Genomic DNA, 22,199 nt, shown 5'->3' with positions numbered 1-22,199 from the left:
CATGCCAAGTTCTGTATGCATATTTTGGCAACTTTCCCTCTGCTTTCTGTGATCATAGCTCTTACCCTGAAAACTCATTGCAGGGCTTAAGGAGAACTGATTCTGAGGAGGAAAATAGGCAACAGTACTGAACTCTAATGTAAACACTGCAAACTGCATTTGCTGTATTGTGCATTAGGCTGTTCTGACACAGTTCATTGCCTGAATTAAAAGCATTTAAAATTCTATGCCTCTAAGAGATAATAGAACATTTGATCAAAGAAAATAATGCTTTTTCAGGAAAAATGTTCCCAAAACACAGATAGATAACATGTTCTCCCACCTTTGACCTCCGGGTTATTTGTTCTCCCTTTCTCCAGATAGGCCATGTAATGTTGAAACTATGTGTTGAAACTATAGTTCCTCTTAAAACATTTCCACTTAAAATTATAACCTGGCTGGATGAGACCAGAATACTCTTAGGGGACTGGTACTGTGAATTTCAGGAGTTGTTTTTGTTAGAGCTTTCAAAGGAAACCAGACTTCACATTATTCCCAATGCTACTGTGATCAGAACTTAGTTTCCTTAGAGAGTGATTTGGTCTAATCCACATATCAACTGGGAGGCCCTGGAGCTCAAGGAATGATTGGCTCACACCTCTGCTAATTCCGTGGCATGAAGAAATCCAGAGGAGGGTAGATTTCTCCAGATTGCCAGAGCCTTAGCATTCTTGTGGCCCTCTCCACTTCCTGGGTTTATAACTCTAGATGTTACATGGCTGAGATACACTTGATTCACTTGGGTTTGAAATGCAACCAACAGTATCTTGAGTTCCATAGTGCCTTCGTTCATGAGAACAGTAAGCATTATTAGAGTTTTTGTTGAGGAGATAGAGGGGAACTCACATCAAAGCAATTCAGACAACTTTAGCTGCCCTGTAGACATCACTATTCATAAAAATACTTGTTGACCCATCCCTGTGGAGTTTCACCGACCTCTCGGCTTGTGCCGGCCTCCTGTCGTCTTGCTTACAACTCAGTCCCCTTCCTTTCTTCTTTATCTTTCCCTCTTTTCCAGAAGCAAAATAGTTCCTGCCTCTTACTTTTGTAGAGCAGCTCCCCATCAACCCCTATGCCCTATGGCCTACACCCAAGATTAAGAGTGGGGTGGGAAGGTAGGGAGAAAGGAAGAGTCAGACATTCATTCTGTTCTTATGAATAGAATATGAATATTCTTATGAATGAGAGACGTTCATTCTATTCTTAACATTGCCACTTTCTAGCCATATACCTTTGGATAAATTATTTATCTCTAAGCACCAATTTCTTCATCTTTAAAATGAGAATAACTAGATAATTATGCAAAGCATCTCTTGATGAGAGTAGCGAGTCTTAATCCAGTAGATGAACCCATGGGTCTGCTTATTGTCTTTCTTTGGGAGATGATGGCTGTCACTACTGTTGGCACCACTATTCCTACTAACAACAACAATTCCAAGTGTAGTGTTTTTGAACATCCATATCTCAGTAATTACTCCTGTCTAGATTTCTCTTTTGTTCTAGAAAGCTAACACTGTGTGCCCATTCAGAATTCCTTACCAGCTTCGGGTTAATGTACTAGCCCAGGGGAATCCAAATGCCATCTTTTGTTGCTTAGAGCATCAAATTAAATTTAATCACTACCTGAACACTGGTGCATTCGCTAACTTTAAGATGGTGCACAGGCAGCAATCTTTATTGAGATCCGTAACTACAACTGGCAGATGGAAATGATTAATCCAGTACTCAGATCATGTGGGAATTGGGTTCTTGCTATGCCTACCTTTTAAATTAGCTTCTACTGGTCACCCCATGATTCTCTTTATTACACAGTTCTGTTTACCGTAGTACTGACAAGCAGGCCATCCTGACATCCTATTATTATAGACATATACATGTCAAAGGACTGGCTCACTAAACAGGTAGCAAAAACAATTTCAAGCCCATAGTAAAAAGTAGACATTGAGAGGAAATAAATTGACACGGTACATATTATATGGAGCTTTGATTATCTGTTAGTGTTCGAAACAATAATAAAGTGTTTGGAATCGATCTGTTTATTAAGTGTGACAAAGGAATATGAAAAAATAAAAGCAAACTTCTTTTTCACATTGGTCAATTTGCCAATATTGAGTTCCTTCAATTTGTCTAGAAGTTCAGTTTCTAACACACTTCATTGCCTGAATGAAAATCATTTAAAATTCTATGCCTGTAAAAGATAGTAGAATATTTGGTCAAAATTTTATCTTTGTCATCTACCCCTGAGAAGGTAAACATGCTCCAAAGTTTTCTTCACGTTTCACATATTTGTATTTGCATAACTGTAAAAGATAATAAATAAAAACATTCTGTTTTCTTTGTTTGCCTAGTGTGATTCCCCTAAATGGCATAGCTGGTGCTCTGCCCTGGCCTATACACACAACAGAGGATGATAATCAGGGCGTTTATTCTCACAAAGCCTGGGCGTGGCCTCAGAATTCTGTCCGACACACGTTCCAGGCAGCCCCTACCATTTGTTTTGGAAGCTCGAGTTGGAATCTGTTTGCTTTTCTTAACTGTGTTTTAAAGTTCAAGTAGAACTTGATAGTGAAGTTAATGTTCTCTTTACTAGATGCATCTCCCCATCACTTTATGGCCAGGAAAGTGCAACCATATGACTCCGTAACAATTACTTGAGTCACATTTCATGAATAACTGTTATTGGTGCTTCCTTTTATTCATCTTTCAGAAAACTTGTTGCCTGCTTACTAGATGTCTAGCCCTGTGCTAGGCCCAAGGATGCAGAAATGAGTGTGACTTAGTTTCTGCCCTGGAAGAATGCCCTGAGGATTTCACAATGTAAGGCGGGGAGTCAATGGCAAACATCTGACCAGATCATTGCCGTGCCATGTGAAGGTAGAAATAGGGGTGTGGTCTGTGGGAGCGGCGCTGGACCCAAGTCTGCCTGCAGGACAGGGAAGATTTCCCTGGAGGCTGCATTTTGAGCTGGACACACATGTCAGTCCAGCGGCTGGCGGGAGGGTGCTGCAGGCTACAGGCCTGAAGGGCCGTGGTGTGTTACTGAGACAGACAGTCCCATTTTCAGATGGCAGAAGCTTAATGCTCCAGGACAATGGGAAAGTGCTTGTCGGTGTTCCCAGACTTGCCATTAGCAGCATCTGTACCTCAGAACATACCCACACCTGGGGTCTCCCCTTTCTCGGCCTCCCTTCCCCACAGTGACTGGGCAGTGGGCTACTCTGGGAAGGCAGGGCCAGGGTCCCTGGAATCCCCTTGCAACTCTCCCAGGACTCCTTTAGAGGGTCATGACCTGTAGTTTCAGAAATACTCTTCTGTTTATATGAGCTCTTGTCCCTCAACCCCCAACCCAAATTTAGTTCCGAGTATTTTTCCAGGGCATTCAAAATATAGAGCAGAGAGGGCAGACTTATTTCTGCATTATATTTCAGTCTTTCATTTTAGGGCTTTTTTCCCCCTATTTTATGGTTTTATTAGATTATTTTCAGAGGTTCCCAGGGAATCCTGAATCCTGTCCTTGTTGAGGGGAGGAGGAATTAGTTTTGGAATTGACCAGCTTTGTCCCTCTCATCATGTTAAGTGTTTCAAGAAAAAACCATTGGGCAGGAACTTGATATCATTTGTCATAGCAGTGAAGTCTTTGACCTTAATGCTGCTGAGACCAGGGTGAATGGTCAGCTGACTTCCCGGGTAGCGTAGAGACACTTACGGGGGTTGAGATTCCTTGAATTTGATGCTAACTGATGTTCTAGAAATTCAGAGAAATGTAAAAATAAAATCATATGGAAATTTTTTAAAGTTCCGAATCCACCCCTCTAAGAATATTTTAAGGGAATCTTTTTATACCAATTCCCAGATGGCAAAAGACAAGCAGTGGTAAATAAAATGTCAGCTGTAGGGGTTCCTCAGACTGGAATACACTTTAAAACACTGCAAAGCAACTAACTAACTACTGTTCCCCACTCCCAGCAATTGGTTGTGTATTTCAGATGCATCTGGGCCAGATTTGAGTTCCTAAAAGTCCTTTTGCCCAAATGTAAGTGAAATTTGAGTTCTGCTGTGGTTACCCTAGTGTCCTGAAGTAGGTTCATGTCTCACTGTTCGGCTGTGTAGATTATGAGTGCTGTGGGACCCAGATTTAGGATGTTTTCAGTTACTGCGAACACTGTTGCTAAATGGATGTCTGCTTACCTCTGAAGAGGGCATAGATATGACTATACACACACCAGGGTGGGAGTTTATGGGTCTTGTTTATAGACACAGTGCTGGAGCGCTTCTCTTATCTGTCTTCATGTAAACTGATTATTGGATCATCCATTTCAGAGCAGTATTTGGTCTGGTTTTAGAGAACAGGAGTCCCTCTGGTAGTGTTTTGGATGACTTCACCATTTCATGGGTCCGTAGGGGCTCTTACAAGAATCAGAAATGTTGAGCTGGAAATTCACTGACACGTTAGCAAAATTAGACAACTGTTAGACTCTTGTATCAGTTGTTTCGCTCGCTTTTCTTTTGCTTGTTTTAACAAACCCCAGGAGTAGGGGATCTAACTAATAAGAAAATTTTGAAGTCACTGTGGTAGAAATATCTTGCATCTCTACCATGAATCCTGGGAAATTCAAAACAATTTTCATATGGCATCTTTCCATCAAGGGAGTAGGGTGTTTTTTTTCTTTTCTTTTCTGTAAGAAAGTACATAATTCATTTAGATAAAGTGATTTACTGAGTTTGCTACAGTGTATAGTTTTTGCTTATCAGAGATAATCTTTGGAGAGCTGAGAGTCTTCACCCAAACAAGGGTCCAGAGAAAACTCTCCCTGTTGTTTTCTGGTGATAATGTGGGCAGGGACATGCTTCCTAAATGGGAGATAGGAAGGTTGTCTTTCCACTCAGAGGCTTTATGCACCTGAGAGTTGGCCTTGACTTTCGTTACAACTGTGTTCAGATTCCCCAGAAGAGTACTCAAAAAAGATTTACTTTGAATTTCTTTGTAAAATAGGAGAACTACATTAATTGCATCTAGTAGTTTATTGAAGTGCACAGATAGCCTCAGAAGACCTAATATTAAGTAGATGTCATGGAACAGATTAGACCAATTAGCTTTTCTTTATTTGGGGGAGGGGTCAGCAGTGCATGAGGAACAGTGTCTACATCTGGGATGTGACAGATCAGATTTACTTGTATTTTCTCACGACATTAGGAAGACTGAACATTCAGCACTGTTTGAGACAAACGTGATTAAAGCTGGAATTCTTGGACAGGACTTTATGGACCACTATATGGTCAAAGTATGGTTTCAAGAAGTCACTGAAACCCCAGAAACTGCATGTGAAAATTTTTTAGTTCTGAGTTGTCATCTATTATGTTCTTTCCCTGAGGGGATGATATCTTAAGACTAGAGGTGTAATTTTGAGTTTAATTACAGGGAATAATTTTGTTTCTGATTCTGTCATTAGAATTTTCCTACTCTTCTATAATGGATTTTTAACCTGGGTTAATGGTTACTTAACCTGGGGTTTATGGGCCTTGCAATGGATGTATTTCCCTGACATGGTCAGAAAGTTTTATGTGCATATGGGGTTTTTTGGTGTGTTTGGGGGGCGGCGTTCATAACTTGCCTTAAGTTCTCAAGTGCTCTTTGACTCCCAAAGGTGAAGAAAGAAGCCACTAATTTAGAGACTAGTCACTGTTCCCTCATTTGAGATGCAATCCCTTTCGCTCCATTAGCTTCACAGCTACGTGGGTTCAGTTTTGCCCATGGACTAAGTGATGACCCTTATTTTTATGTGTAAATTTGACATAGGGTTGAGAGTCAACTCTTTAAACTATTGTTTGGATTTTCAAGTTGGAAATTACTGAATACTCTTTGTATCACTTCTCCACGGGCTATTTCTTTGCTACAGTCTGTCTCACCTCTGGTCTTCAGACCATGATCACTGGACAGTTTACCCAGGGGAAAAAAACTTCAGCAGAACGCTCTTACCTTTGTAACTATAGCCTATCCTGATCTGTAATTGGTTCTAAAGAGGATTTTCTTTATTTTTTCCTTCTTCTTCTCTTCTTTTTCCGCCCCCCCCCCCCCCCCCCCCCCCCCCGCCCCGCCCCGCTTCTTCTTTTTTTCAGCCTGAGAGAAATTAGGCACCTTAGCCAGGAATTCTTTAAGAGCTATTATGGGTATGTTCTCCCCACATTTCCGGGGCCTTTTCTACCTTTGTTCTTTTGTTGGTTGTTTTTGGTTGTCCTCTAGCTTCCCTTCAGCAAGATTTATTCAAGTGGAGGAAGGTTGCTGAGGGATTAGGTGAGCAGGTGCTTGGGGGACTCTCTGTTCCTGCCAAATGATCTTTTTAAAAAAGTATTGAGTATTTTTCTTTTAATTTCCCAATCGTCATGTCAATTCTTCTTTGCCAAATGGTTTTTGGGGCTTTGCCTGGGCCCCATGTGCCAGAGTCGGGGATTCATCTTGGCCAGACACTGCCACATATTGAAGAGGGAACCGATTCCAGGAAAGCTCAGAGAGCCATGGCTCCTAGAAATCTTTCCTTGATGGTATGAGCCAGGCCTCAACACTTTTGACCATCTGGAACATTTTGGACTTGAGCACCAATATGTGTCTCATACATATTTTTCTTTTCATTTCCTAAGGTTTTTTTTTTTTAATTCTTGTTCATTTGAGATATATATTTATTACTATTTTATCTGTGAGCTCCAAGAAGAATCATATGCCTGAGGGCTGCAAAGAAAATCATCCAAAAAAGAGTTGATGTGCCCTCTGTGGGTATACATTGCTATTCTTTGTGCTCAATAAACAGTTTTGGAAAGAATAAATCTGGAAACTTTTCACATACTATAAGTGACAGAGTGTTTCTTTGCAATTTTCAAGTACTGGACAAGTAATGATTTCATCTCTCCTTTCTTCACTCTCCATAGTGTATGCTTTCTGTAGTGTGCCTCTCTCTGTTTAGTTAATGCTGCAGTATGAATCTCTGCCCCTGCTCTGTTTCTACAGCCTCTCCTGTTTATAGTGGTGATCAGTGTGATTATTTCTAGATGTGGACGGCATCTCCAAAATGCTGTGAGGTAGATTCTGTACAATAAAAGAACATGTTAATTTGCTGTAGCTGTACTTGACATCATTGTTCATTAGTACTCTGCTTTTAGTACTATGCTTATGCCAATATTAAAATGACTCCCAGCTTACAACAGTTGGAGTCTTGCTCATGTGTTTTTTCACTTTTTGGTAAATTAGCTAACTAAATTCCTTTGAGCCTATTAATCAGATTTTAAAAAAACTTTTTAGGTAACATAAATTTATGAATTTGTTGTGATAAATCCATCATTAAAAAATTATCTACTCTATATCAAGCAGAGTATTAAACGTAAGACATATCTTTGCCTTCTGAGTATTTGCAGTCTATTTTGAAAATTAAGACACATACACTCAGTAGCAAATGAATGAGATGGTATTATATACCATAGTGCTAATTATTCATAGAATAAGATACTTTTGTGGCCTTGAAAAGTAGAGACAAACATCCAGTTGGCATTTACTGAGTGCCTATCGTGCGCTAAAGCATGGATATAGAAAGTTAAGTTTAGTGCCTTATTATCAGTGACTTGAGAGTACACTGTAGTAAGTGACACTGGTGTCATAAGCAGTCTCTACAATGAAAGGCAGAGATACATTGAGATCAGAGTGAGTCAGCAGCCACTGGGAAGATATCAAGTAAAGTAATCCAGCTTTGAGTGCTCTACCCCTGATGATTGTATAGATTCAGATCATAGATCTAGACCATTTAATCCTCATAAGGATTATGGCTGAGATGTATGATCATTCCCAGTGTATCACTCAGTCTGTGTCCTTTTAGCTAAAGTCCTTTTTTGTTCTTTCCCTCTCTTATCACTCTATGGTGCTCTTTGGTGAGTTCAGTTTGTTTAAATACGTGATTCTTGGGTCTTGCCTCACCCCTCTGTACGGAAAGCCAGTGTGAGACATGCTTATATGAAAGCATCTGTTCAGTATTTCTTTATTCATCCTTTTGCTTTTCTATGTGTGTGTTGACTGACCTTGGGTGATGTGCTCTGGGAGGATGTTGCTGAACCCACTGTTTCCAGATATCCTCACAGGTGCTTTTGGATGATGCTAATGATGACAGTGTAACCTACAGTAGTCCTTGATCTGCTATCAAAACTGGCCACAGTTTTCCTATCCAGACTCATGGTTTTCTTCCCTGTTTTTCCTTTTTTTGGCTCGGGACTGTGTACAATCAGTTTTTATTCTGTGTGTTCTCTATGCTTCATTTCTTTGGAAAATCCCTTCGAGCTAATAGCTGGGATGATGAAAGCACTGGCAGCTCCCCTTGGCAGCCCCTTTCCCTTAGCTTTCGGCACTTTTCTTTGGCAGAACTCACTTAACTTTATAGAGAGAGGTTGGAGTTTACCTGGAAGAGAACAAAGTCATTTCTTTGGTGATCCAGAGGGATGACATGCCCCCAGGTGATTGATTCTGTACTCCAATTTTGAACTTGGTCATTTGACTTGAAGGATAAGGTAGTCCTGAGGGAAGGTAACCTTTATTTTGCCTTTGCCAACTTTGAAAAGAAAAAGTGTTCTGTTTATTTGTATTCTGCCATTACTAGGAGCTGATTCATGTTTTGGTTGAAATTAGTGTGGGTTGAACCACACGATATAGCTATTTTTTATAGTTAAAAAATGGTCAAATATTGGCAGTATCATCTAGTTCAACCTAATATATCTAATCCACAGAATCTGAACTAGCTTATACCTTGTTTCTGTTAATGGTGAACTGTGAAAAAGAATTCCAGATTCTGTGCTAAGTGATTTTAATGGAAAGCCAGTGCTAAGACTTCTCTTTGTTTCTTCCTAGGTTACTCTGCACCTGAATCCCATCTCCTCAGTCTACATTCACCACAAGCCTGTCGTGTTCCTGCTCAACTCCCCACAGCCCCTGGTTTGGCATCTGAAGACAGAGAGACTTGCAATTGGCGTCTCCAGACTTTTCTTGGTAAGTGTTTGAAACCCTCCCAAAGTGATCCTTAGCATAAGGATATAATGACCCTAAAATTTTGCAAGGCTTTTTAAAAGGCTTATTTCATCGAAATAATACCAGAGTCCACAGTGTATTAAATTTGGATTTTGCTGTTAGTGATATTTGGATGGCATCGATAAGCATTCACAGAAAACAAATACCATTCACATGCCCTCTTCTGTGGATGGAGAGTCCGGTCTCTCTTGCACGATAGAGCAGGAGCTGCAGTCATACTTTGTGTGGCCTGAGCTTTGGTCTCAGCTCTGAGGCCGCCTCTCCCCATCCCCGTAGTACCAGGAGCAATGTAAATATCGTAAGTAGCCATTAGGTGTGTGGTCTCTGACCGCAAAATAAATACGCACAAACCCATTTTATTTGTGTATAACACAGGCCTAATTTCTGATATGAGGATCTGTTTGTTGAGAAAGTAACACAGTGAGCTCCAAAATGAAAACATTTGTATTTTATAAAAAAGCTGGAACCCAGCTCTTGTGGAAGGATCCAAATATTACCTACTATTTGTAAATCATGTCCTTTTGAGTTTGCCAGAACATTCAAGTTTGCTAGTTGTGGAGAAATTGATGGGTTGTTTGGATAGAATATTTGGGGTATGATATCATGTCTGATGATGAGCAACAGTGCACTTCACAGTGATAACTCACATTGTCTATTGCTGGAGCTACGTGCTGATGTCCTCAACTGCAGAGCCTTGGACTCTTAAACCTCTCTTGCCTACAAGCAATCAAAACAAGAAGAGGCCTCAGTTAATAGTCTTCGTCTTGCACAATGAATACATTTTGCCTAATTAATGATTCTTAATTCAGTTCTGTAGTTTCTTGTCACTTGTATTTGAAGAGTACTTTTAACTCAAAGGTCCCCATTGAATAAGGTAAGAATCCATAGTCAATACAGTTAAAAAGTAGATAAATAAATGAGTAAAAAGGAGAGAAGGGAAAGCTCCCCTTTATAGAAGATTACCAATCAATTGATATAGAATGAATGATGGAGTTAGAAAATCATCAATTGGTAACCATCACAGTAAAAGTTGATTAGGCAAGAGTCATCAACAGATACTAGATCTAGTGGTGGTGGAGGGAGTTTGAGGAACAGTATATTTACATGGTCTTAAATTAATTATTATTCTAGCCAAAAATGCATATGATCTGAGTCTAATCATAAGGAAACACTGGAGAAAACTAAATTGGGTGACATTCAATAAAATAACTTGGCCCGTACTCTGCAAAAATGTTAGTCATGAAAGACAAAGAAAGACTGGGGAGCCATTCCAGATTGAAGGAGGCTAAAAAGACACATGTGATCCCTGGTTAGGGAGTGGCACCCTTGCTATAAGGGACATTATAGGGACAATAGGAGAAATTGGAATTGAGCCTATAGATTAAAGTATTGTATCAATGTTATATTTCATAGATTTAATAATTGCACTTTTCTTATATAAGAGAATATCCTTCTTAGGAAACATAATACACTTAAGCATTAAGGGTTAAAGGGCCAAATAATTCAGAAAAAAATTAATGTGTAGATAGAATAATAAAGCAAATATGGCAAGGTGTTGAAAACTGGGGAATCTAGTTAAAGAGTGTACATGAGTCTTTGTACTATATTTGCAACTTGGTAAATGTGAATTATTTTCAAAATAAAACTTTTTTAAACTCAAAAGTACATTTACAAGATAAGAGTTACTAATAACTTAAATTATAGCCTTTTCTGAGAATTGAAACTCTCATTACTTCTAAATTTAAAAGTCCAAAAGTCAGAATTAGTTGTTATTACTATCATCAGCACATTTATTTAGCACTTAGTACATTCCAGGTATTGCATAAGTGCTCTAATACTTTATCTTATTTAATTCTCATAATAACCCTGTGATGATTTACTCCATTTTACAGATGCATTCACAGATGAGGAACTAAGATTTAGAGAGGTTAAGTAGTGACCCAAATCACTTGGCTAATTACTGGCAGAGTTGAGACTCAAACCCATATAGGACTTAACTCTACAAGCTCTTATGCTAAACTGGCTCCCTTCATACTTATAAGCATTGTCAATCTCCTGTAATTAAAGGCATTTGTGATAGTAAGACTAAGGGCCATGATTATAAAGTCATATGCTCATTTAGCCATTATCGTGCAGAGCTGCACCGTCCAATACTGTAGGTACTAGCTGTGTGTAGCTATTTAAATTTAAATTAACTAAAATCAGAGGACTTCCCTGGTGGTCCAGTAGGTAAGACTCCACACTCCCAATACAGGGGGCCCGGGTTACATTCCTGGTCGGGGTACTAGATCCCACATGCATGCCACAACTAAGAGTCCCCATGCCACCTAAAGATCCTGCATGCTGCCACTAAACATGCTGCAACGAAGATCCTGTGTGCCGCAACTAAGACCCAGCGCAGCCTAAATAAATAAATAAATAAATATTAAAAATTTTTTTAAATTAACTAAAATCAGAAATACAATTCCTTAAGCACACTAGTCATTTCGGAAGCTCGATAGCTATGAGAGGCTAGTGGCTACCACATTGGGCAGGTTATAGAGAGGTTATGAGCAAAGGCTTTGCCTACCCTGGTTTGAATCCAGGCAGAACCTGGGAAAAGTATTTAATTTCTCTAAGCCTGACTTTCCTCAGTTGTAATATGGGGATGATAATAGTCCCTACATCATGAGGTTGTTTTCTTGATTAAGTGAGATTACATGTAAAACATTTAGTATGGGACCTGGCACTGATAATTTCATAAACATTACCTACCATTTTTGTTGCTATTTATTATTAGTCATAGTAAAGAACACTTGGGAAGGATGTTGAATTTACATTTCTAATTATGAAATGTCTAGCTTGGCCGACCCCAGATTGAAAGGAGTTCCCATTTCTCTGGGCTGTAGGTCCAGATGAAAAGTGTGGGCCACATATATCATAGTTGTACTGATCACTTTCTGGATTCTTTCTTCAAACTGCCTCTCTGTGACTTTTAAGGGAAAGTATCTTACTCCTAGTTATTATTTATTTGCTTTAATTTTGTTTAATATCTGTAAGAACTGCTTCTTGGCCATCAGCTTAAGACGCACTAACAATGAACCACAGGAGACGGTTTTAGTAAACAATTGAACATCAACCCTATTTGGAGTTTATGCCATGTAAGGAGATTGTAGATCAAGTGATAAATCTCAAATTACCAACACAAGGGAGGCAGCACTGGGAGAAGTCAAGGATTTAAGTTGTGGGACACATGAACTCTGCCTTGCTGTCCAGCAGGCCTTCTTTAGGGAAAATGGTTTTCTCTCTCTGTGCATTCCCTCATGGCCTGGAAGAGATGGTGGAGCATCTGTTGTTCATTCAGGTTCTCAGATCGTTAGACGACAAGTGATACAAGTTCTCTCACAAGCTGGGCAGCTCTCCCTAATAGAGACTGTGCTGAAAGAAAGACGGCAAGGCCAGCTCTTCCCTTGGTCTCTGTAACTTGAAATGAATGACTTGACAGCCATTGCAGCAGAGTGATCTGGATAGAAAATCAGTGGTGTGTTTCACTTATCCATTTATTGTAGTTAAGAGTTGAAGGTTAGGGATAAGATAACTAAATTATTTTACATAAAGTGTTTCATCCAAACACTTCGGAAGGCCCATGGAATCTTTGGAAACTGAGGCTTAGCCATTTCCATCAGTGTTTTTTCCAAGGTTACCTGGAGAGCTTAAGGGAGCTGAGGAGAGAGGGTGGGTCCCCTGACTCTCAGTCGAAGATGTGTATGTCCTTGCTTCCTCCTTTATATATTGCTGAAGGATTTGCATTACTGTCCTAAAGCTGTCTTTGCTTTCTGTGTAGAGTTACAATACTTTAACAGTTATTTTAAAAATTTAAAAAAAATTTTTGGCTGTGCCGCGCAGCTTGTGGGATCTTAGTTCCCCAACCAGGGATTGAACCCGCATCCTCAGCAGTGAAAGCACACAGCCTTAACCACTGGACCACCAGGGAATTCCCAACAGTTATTATAATTATTTTTAAGTAGGGTTGTGAGAAAAGTTCTAGTAATGGCATCTACTCATCTATCAGGGTGAACCTTTTAAGTTGTCATGTCTGCATTATTATAACTGCCCAATTTAAAAAAGGAAACCTTTCATAATTAGTTAGCAGGACCTTGTGTTACTCAAAATGTCTCAGCCACCCACGAGGGTGACTGAAAACATGATATTTTAATACCGTCTGAAAAAGGTATCTGTTTTCTACTGTCAAATCTTTTTAGTCCTTCTCTTGATTCCACAGTGCAGGCAAGAGGGAGTGTGTCATGTAGGGAGAAAGTGGGATTGAGTTTCCTCTGCAAGTGCAGTTCCTTTATCTGGTTGTTCTGGTTACCCAGGAAATGGGAATGGATGAGAGTGGTTATCTCAGGCTGAGTGTGAAGTAGTGGATCTTTGAGTATGTCACACACACACACACACATACACAGGCGCGCATGCGCGCAGTGGAGTTCTCACAGCCTCATAGGTTTTCTTTTGCAGGGTGTAGGGATAGCCCAGAGAAAATTGGGTAGGTTAGAGTTATCCTTCAGAGCAATCAGAAATAAAAATAAGCCTACTCTCTCAGTCTGTCATGTTGAAACTACAAGTAAAACTCTCTTAGAAGGATCATCTAAGCTTATTTTTATTTATGCAATTATTTCTGCATCAAAGAAGAAGTATGGTAGCTCAACTGTGTAATAGACGTCTGAACTTTTAACTTGAGGTTGCTAAAAAAAGATTAGGAAGAGCCACAGTACCAGATTGTCTTTAAAAACATGCTACAATTTGAATAGACATTTCTCCAGAGAAAAAACACAAATGGCCAATAAACACATGAAAAGATGCTCAAAATCATTAGTCATTAGGAAAATGCAAATTTAAAACCACAATGAGAATCCACTTCACACCCACTAGGTGGCTATAATAAAAGAGGCAGATAAGAACAAGTGGTGTTGGGGATATAGGGAAATTGGAACTCTCATACATTGCTGGTGGGAAGGTAAAATGGTGCTTTGGAAGACAATTGGGCAAAATATATGTGCATAGAAAAACTTCTCCACAAATGTTCATAACAGCATTATTCATAATAATAAAAAAGTGCAAACAACCTAAATGTCCATCAACTGATGAACGGATAAAAAAGTGGTATATCCATACAATAGAATTTTATTTGGCCATTAAAAGGAATGAAGTATGATACATACCGAAACATGGACGGACCTTGAAAACATAAATAAAAGAAGCCAGATGCAAAAGGCCACATAGTGTATGATTCCATTTCCATTTCCAAAACAGGCAAATCCATAGAGATGGAAAGTAGATCAGTAGTTGGCAAAGGATAGTGGGAGGGGAAGATGGGAAATGACTACTAACGGTATGAAGTTTCTTTGGGCGGGGGCGGGGGGAGTGATAAAAATTTTGTGAAATTAGGTAGTGGTGATTATTACCACAATTGTGAATACACTAAAAACACTGAATTGTACAGTTTAAAAGGAGGAATATTATGATGTCTCAATAAAGTGAATTATAAGGATGAATTATAATATATAATCATGTTTATGTAGTTTATATAATAGAATTATAATAAGGTTGAATTATATCTCAATAAAGCTCTTAGAAAAAAAACTTGCTGCAGCATTCTTTTCAAAAGTGATGTTGTAAAATCAGTGAACCAAACTTTAAAATCATTTTACTTTATTCCATGATTTTTATTTAAAAAAATCTTGCTTTATTTGTATTACAAACCTAAGCACTCTCTCCTAAAAGGTCTACAGACTTAGAACCCTAGGACAAGCAGAAATTCTCTAGATGAGACCCTAATGCCTGGCTTCTAATAACATGAAATGTCTAATCCAGGGGCCTTTGCAGCCCTTTGACATGAGGCTTGTTGCTTTGCATGCTCGTGAGGGGGAAAATGTATTTTAAGATTAGGAAAGTCTCAAGAAATAAGCAGCAACTTCTTCCAGCCTCATTCACTGTTGGGATTACAGTACTATGATTTATTTTTCCCAGCCATTTATCAGTAAAATCAGGAAAGAAATGCATGTAAATGTGTGTGTGTTTGAATGAAGGTGGGGAGTCGAAGGGGATATTGGTCTTCGAGGTAGAGTTTCCAATATTTGGGGCATACTTATTCTAAAAAGTTATTCATTGTTTATCTGAAATTCAGATTTAACTAGGTGTCCTGATTTTATCTGGCAGTTCTACCTAGAGGTAACTCAGATTTTTGTTTCTAGTTAACACTCTGGCCTGGGTGTCAGGAGGCCCAAGTATTTATCTTTGGTTCTGCCACTAACCAGTTATATACATCAATCACCGGACAAAATCTCTAAAATGAGGAGGTGGTACTAGTCAGTCTCTGAAGTTCCTCCCAGCTTTCAAACTCTCATTCTTTGATAGTACAACTGCTACATATTATATCCCAGTTTAACTGGAAACAGAAAATGGTAATCTGAACATTGCCTCTTCAGCAAATCCAAGTAAATATCAGAGTAGGGCAATTGAAATAAATGAGAGAAACCAAATGCTATGCTCTTGGCTTTGGATTAAAAACAAATAAAAATTTAACCCTGATGAAAAATGTAGATTAATACCAGGAACATGCTTAATATTTAAAACCTTGTTTTGTGTTTTTGAGTGGGGTGGGTGGGTGAAGAAGCTGAGGTTGCCAAAATCGGTTTATTCCTTTCACTTAAACTTGGGGGGGAAAAGGTCCAAATATGTTGGGGCTCTGCCACCAAACCACAGGCAGTTCTCTGGTCTGCACTGCAGTTTGGATGACTAACAAGGCTCAGTGAAAAACAAGTGCTATTTGTTTTCCTGTGCCCAGTATTTAACTGGAAATCAGAAGGCGAAATTTCCAATCAGTTGTTAAATAGCCCCAGATGTGTGCTTAGCGCTGCTCTAGGAAGGGACATGCACGGCCTGTACCACAGCGCATGTTCAGAAATTCCTTTTCTGAATCCAAGTGATGTGTAACTGGACACGGAGCATCCAAAAATGCCCTCTGAATAACTCAGACATTCAAGTTTGCTTGTGGAGGAGGGAACTTTTGAAAAATTTCTGTATTCTCTACTGTGTTGCATTTAAAAACCTGGAAATGATTTTTTTTTTTTTCCTTTTCGAACTTCCTCCTTTCTCTTGTTTGGCAGTTCTCCCCATGTTTAGAAAAACATGACATTAGCATACCTGATATGACGGTTTCTGTATCTACTTGTTCATTCGTCCAACACCCAGTTTTCAGTGCCTGCTGGGAACTGTGCTAAGTGTGGAGGCTCCAGAGAGAAATGGGGTGGATTGCCCTGCCCTCAAGGAGCTTCCCGTGATGTGGGAGAGATGGTTACGAGACTAGGAAGTACCACCGTTGGATCCTGAAAACTGGAGAAAATGAGAATCCTCTTATTCCAAGTGCAGTTAAGGCAGCTGCTTCTGTGAAACTGACCGGGGAGCAGCATGTGGTAGAGGGCTCAGGGTTGCAGACCCAAGCACGGCTTTTTGCTCAACCAGAAGTGTCACCCCTATATATAGGAGTCTGAATATACCATTTTGGATTTTCCAGTGAGGTCTTTCCCCACATAAATTCTCTCTTAAAGGCAGATTAAATAACTAAATGTTTCAAGATTGGTTCTTCCTTTTTCTTTTTTAAAAATATCTCTTGTGGAATGACTCACTGTGTCCTGTGGGATATTCCAAGTGGTTGTGTACCAGGCATTTTTGTTCCAGAGGCTGCTTATCTCTTGGTTTTGTGGCTTGTCCATAAGAGCCTTAATTATAAGGGGCTTGATCCTCTCATGAACTAGGGTCGGTCAACTACCATATTTCCTAGGAGTGAGTTTCTGGCCCTTTTGTGGTGAGAGAGCTCTTCCTAAATGTCACTGAGGTAATTAGAGCGTTGGAAAGAGTCCAGTTTGGGCTGGTAATCCTGGTCCAGAAAGAGTTTTTGAAAGACTTCCTAGGATTTATCCTAACTCGTTGTATTAAAGCTGATGAATGTTGTCAGTGAGTGGCCCCTTGGCCTTAGGAGGTTTGCCTGGGTGTATTCTTCCTGATCAAGACATCCTGTCCTGAAGGGTTCACGCAAGCATGGACTTTTCCTGCCTCTGCTGGACTTGCTTTGTCATGGCTCTCTGGCGGAAGGTTGATGTTTTTTTGTGTAGAGTCCCATGCTGCCCTTTAAGGCTTTACTGCTAAAGGCTGATCGGGTAATCTGATGAATCTGCCCTTCCCAAGCATTGGGCAATTGTATCAAATGTTACATCTCTAGTGCCCTTGGTTAATGTGATGGACAGCCTCCAGAGAGCTTTTTGGTAGAAAAAGCAAATGTTTTGTTAAGAGAGATTGCAGAATATTTTTTTCATGTCATGGGATGGGGGAAATCTGTCTCCTGGGAAATTCTGGTGAGACTGACTTGAAAGCTCATTGGCATTGCCTTGGTCCTCTCATAAATTGCAGACAGTGAGGCCCTTGGTAAGCGTTCCCCACAGGTAGCTGACATTCCTTGTCTCTGAAAATGACTGCAGGATGGCCTGACTCGTTCCTAGGGAGAGTCGTTGGGTTTATTTGAGGCAACCCAGTTCTGGCATTTCAGGCCTCCGTCATCCAGCTCTCTGGCTTGGGAGCAGATTTCTTCAGGGGAGGAAGAAGCCCCTTTAGTCTTCCTTATTTCTTTGTCCAGAGTGGAACTTATATCTCAGGATCTGCCTTTGCCCTTGATCCTTATACCCTGTCCCCAGATGGCCTAGGGTCTTTGTCGCAAACTTTTAATGCCCCTGGACCAAGGAGTCATCACTGGTTTGCTTCCTTCTGCCTTGTCCTTTTTGGGTGGTGAATGACATAGCTGCGATACTAGGAAGCAGGTTGTACCTGGAAGTCAGGGGCTTATCCATCTGCCATCTCTGGCAAAAGCCCACAGTGGCCACTGCCCATTTGATCTCTAATTTTCATAACAAGCCTATGAAGTAAGTACTCTTATTATCCTCATTTTAAGATGAGGAAACTGACACAATGAGAGGTTGAGTTAACTTGTGCATGGTCACACAGTGAGTGGTGGCTATAACCTGTGTAAAGTGCTTAGAATAGTGCCTGGCACAAAGTAAGTGCTCAATAAATATTAGCAAAAATAATAATAAAAAAATATATATATTTTTTAATGATGGGGATTAGTAGTTTGGACTAGACTCCCCCTACTTTCTCCCTTTACATCACATATCCCAGATTTTGACACTGGGATTGAATGAAGTTATACTTTGAATGGGAGTAATAGGTGAGGCAGGGATATTAGATATTTTTTTAATAAATTTATTTATTATTTATTTTTGGCTACATTGGGTCTTCGTTGCTGCATGCAGGCTTTCTCTAGTTGCGGCAAGTGGGGGCTACTCTCCGTTGTGGTGCACGGGCTTCTCATTGCAGTGGCTTCTCTTTTTGCAGAGCACAGGCTCTAGGCGTGCGGGCTTCAGCAGTTGCAGCATGCGGGCTCAGTAGTTGTGGCTCACGGGCTCTAGGGCGCAGGCTAAGTACTTGTGGCGCACAGGCTTAGTTGCTCTGCGTCATGTGGGATCTTCCCAGACCAGGGATCTAACCCGTGTCCCCTGCATCGGCAGGTGGATTCTTAACCACTGTGCCACCAGGGAAGTCCAGGATATTAGATTTTAATTACCCACTGTCATCTGGTCCAGGGCTCTCCTTTGCAGAGGAAGATACCTAGGATAAATGATTTTCCCCAAGACCTAGATGTGGGAGGTGGTCCTGACCACATGTGACTGTACATAATGACAGTATTCCTAGACACCATGTGAAGCTTCTGAAATAGCGCTGCAGTTGCTCTACCAATGGCTGGAAGTGAGCTATAGTGGCTGCTGCCTTAAAAGTAGCAAAGCATTCTAAAAGTGATTAAACCCCCCAGGTGTTTTGAGCCCCTCTTTCCCTGTTTCTTTTCCCCCTTTGCTTGGAGCCCTTGCCATTATCCCTCAGTCACAGATAGTGCAAGGAAGGTAGTTGGGTGACCCTTCTGAGGGACGTCATTCGGGTAAGGATTTAAAAACTGCTTCTTGGCTGCTTTCCCAGCAATATTGTGTTCCTGGGCTCCTCTGGTTGTCCTGTCTCTGGATCAGCTCCACCAGGATGCCCTGCTTTAATATCTGCATCTGTTCTTAGCCCTCTGGGGATCATTTCTTCATTGCTGTTAAATGTGTTCCGTTCAGCCGTCTCGGCTTTGGCATAGGAGATCACCGTAGTCGTCTTCAGAGACTGTGAAATGTAGACTGGAAAATGGGGGTGGGCACAAATACACGGCCTGCCTTTGGTTGAAAGCTAAGCTTAGGAAGTTCAAGAGGGCTCCAAACAGTTGTTTTGGGTTGGAGGCCCCACCTTCATCTTGCCCCCCAAGGAAATGTCCTTTAGAGCCCTTTTCCCCCAAAGTGTTCTTAGATCTGCGGTTTCTGGGCCAGAATATGCAGCTCCATTTCTCTTGGGGCCTACATCAGCCATTCACAGAAGCTGTCAGTCAGGGGTTATCCAGAAAAAGGGGACCAGCTGTGGGTATATACGGGGAGAGGTTTATTACAGGAAATCAGCTTATGACACTGTTGGGACAGGCAAGGTAAGTCAGAAACCTGTAGGGCCGGTAGTCAGGAAGGGCAGCCAGAACTATCCGGCAGGAGCCAAAGCTGCTGTCTCCAGGTGGGATTTCTTCTTCCTCAGGGAAGCCTCAGCTCTGCTCGTAAGGCCTTTCAACCGATTGATCAGGCCCACACGATTATCTAAGATAATCTCCCTTACTTAGAGCCACCTGATTGTGGACTTTAATTATATCTACAAAATACTTTCACAGCAACAACTAGATTAGTGTTTGATTGGAAAACTGGAGACTATAGCCAAGCCAAATTGACATATAAAACTGAACGTCACAGAAGCACTTGTATTTAAAATTTTTACAGCCTGATGGTCTCGTCATGCTAGATCTACTGTAGTCTCTATTCGATCATTTTCAGATTCTTTGGCAGTTTTTGTTGCTGTTGTTTACTATAGCAGATCTCTCTTCTTCCAGCCAAGCAATTTTTTGCTTCCATAACAGTCACTACGATTTTCTGTCTGCCCCTTCCATTCCCTTTCTCCTCCACTTTCACCAGCATAGCTCCTCCAGCTTCTGGGGAAGGTGGCGGGGAGAGAGAGAAGGAAACAACCTGACCGGGAGACTGTGCAAGAGGTAGAGAAGGCACAACCCGCTCCTCTGCCTTACCGCTTTCCCCTGTCACTCTTGTAAAAGCCTGGGTTTGTATTGCATAGTTTCTGGAGTCCTGCAGGCGCAGTTTGAATGTGCACTCATCCCTTGCTAAAATTATGTAATCTGGGGCTTTACCTAACCTCTCAGAAGAAACTCTGACAACAGTTTCTTCAGTTGTCAGATGTGAGGATTCAGAATCTGTGAAACATGCACTAAATGATCAGTAAGCGCCTGTGTGACTTTCTCTCCCAGTGTTCTATTAATCCAGGGTCCAGGGGCTCCTGTCTACCCTACTCTACTGATTTCTTGAGCTTAGTAGCAACTACTTCATGGAGGTGGAGTAGAAAGAGCTCTCAAGTGAGAAATGAGGTGTTTGGTTCTGTGGTCAATCCTGCTTTCTACCAACTCTGTGCCTCAGGCAGATTCTTTAGCTTCTTTGAGCCTCAGTTTCCTTGTCTGCAAAATTGAACTTAGATTGTCAGTCTTGATGAAGAGGAACTCTGTAAAGAGAATTCTAGGTACCTATTTGGAGCCAACTGTTTGTAAAATTCAGTTTGTGCCCTTGAACCTGGGTTGGCAGATTGGATGTAACTTAAAAGAAAAATAGAAGAAAGAATCCTTCTTAGGGATTTCCCAGAAGTACACTTGGAGGGCCACAATAGATTGAGGATCATGGCAAGTACTGGTAATGATGCCAACATTTTATTGTTTTTTCCTGAAAAACACCCTTTAGATGATAAATACACTTTAAATTTTGGGTCAAGCTCCTTCTAACATCATGCTGCATTGGAAGATGGGGAAGGATAAATTTAAGAGTCTCAAGAGATGATTTTGTAAGGTCATTGAGGATCCCTGTGTGGCCTGGGGCTCTACTTTGGAAAACTCTATATTATAAAGCAGCTTATGCTTCATTAATTTGGTAACCTGTGGGGACTGAGTTCATCTTTCAGATGCAGTGAGTTATTTTGCTTGTCTTTGTGTATATATGTATTTACATATACTATTGTTTTTGTAACATTTCCATGGGAGATTAGAGTATTGCTTTTGTACTGGCTCACGTTCAAGTTTGTGCGTGTTTCTATTTGGAGGGTAGCATCTCAGAGCTTTCCTCTTGGACATGTGTAAACATGTAGGGCATTAAGAACAGAAGGCACTTTAAATCCTTTATTCTTTATATTTCAACAGGAATAAAAATTAAAAGCAGAGAATGATCATCATGAATGTTTTGAGAAAAATTGTTGAATATATTTTAATTCATTTTATTGGACAGAGTAATATGGTTGTGGATACAAAATTAAAACATCCAAGAATTTTTAAATGGTTGCATGGATTTGTGTTTCTTGAGTGCACTACTGGCAGAGACCACAATCACATGGCTCATGAATATGTAGCTTTGCGAATTATGACTGTAGGTTCATGGGCATGGAAGTTATTATTTCTTTAAAACAAACTTTGAAAAAAACATTGAGTCATGATATATGGTTAGTAGAAAAACATGTTTCAGATCACATTTCATATCACGAGACTTTGGAGGAACTAGGCAAGCACAGTCCTCCCAGGAATTGGGGTAGGGAGAACGTGTGATTTTCCTCTTTCAGAATGTAGGGTTCCATCCTCATTTGGGAGGTAAATATTTCAAGACTGTTCCAGCACTTTATGTAAGTTTGTTTTTGCTGGACTTGATGCACAAAATACATCAAAGCATAATCTCCTCAATGCCTTTCTGTGTGGGCACTGTTACGAGTTCTCAGGCCAATCTGCATAGATCCTACTTATACATAAACCTAAACTCTAGAGAAATGCCTATTCTACTTTACCATAAGTCTTTTTTTCCCCTAGAATTGAACTAGCAAATTCTTGGCATGGCAGGTGTTTCTGAAATGC

General features: G+C 40.4%; 1 protein-coding gene across 11 annotated transcripts in view; it reads left to right on the top strand.

Annotated features, from left to right (window-relative positions):
• TGFBR3 (transforming growth factor beta receptor 3) overlaps nucleotides 1-22,199 on the top strand; it is a 199,732-nt gene that overhangs the window by 115,521 nt on the left and 62,012 nt on the right. For all 11 annotated transcript variants that reach the window (XM_036857738.1, XM_036857743.1, XM_036857784.1 and 8 more), the window contains one exon: nucleotides 8,918-9,055. In XM_036857738.1, coding sequence (XP_036713633.1) covers nucleotides 8,918-9,055 — 138 coding nt within the window. The remainder of the gene's footprint in view (nucleotides 1-8,917; nucleotides 9,056-22,199) is intronic.

Source organism: Balaenoptera musculus, chromosome 1 (assembly GCF_009873245.2).
Source record: "Balaenoptera musculus isolate JJ_BM4_2016_0621 chromosome 1, mBalMus1.pri.v3, whole genome shotgun sequence".
NCBI classification, from domain to species: domain Eukaryota; kingdom Metazoa; phylum Chordata; class Mammalia; order Artiodactyla; family Balaenopteridae; genus Balaenoptera; species Balaenoptera musculus.
Note: the sequence above shows the minus strand (reverse complement) of the source record. Positions and strands in the feature narration are given on the sequence as shown.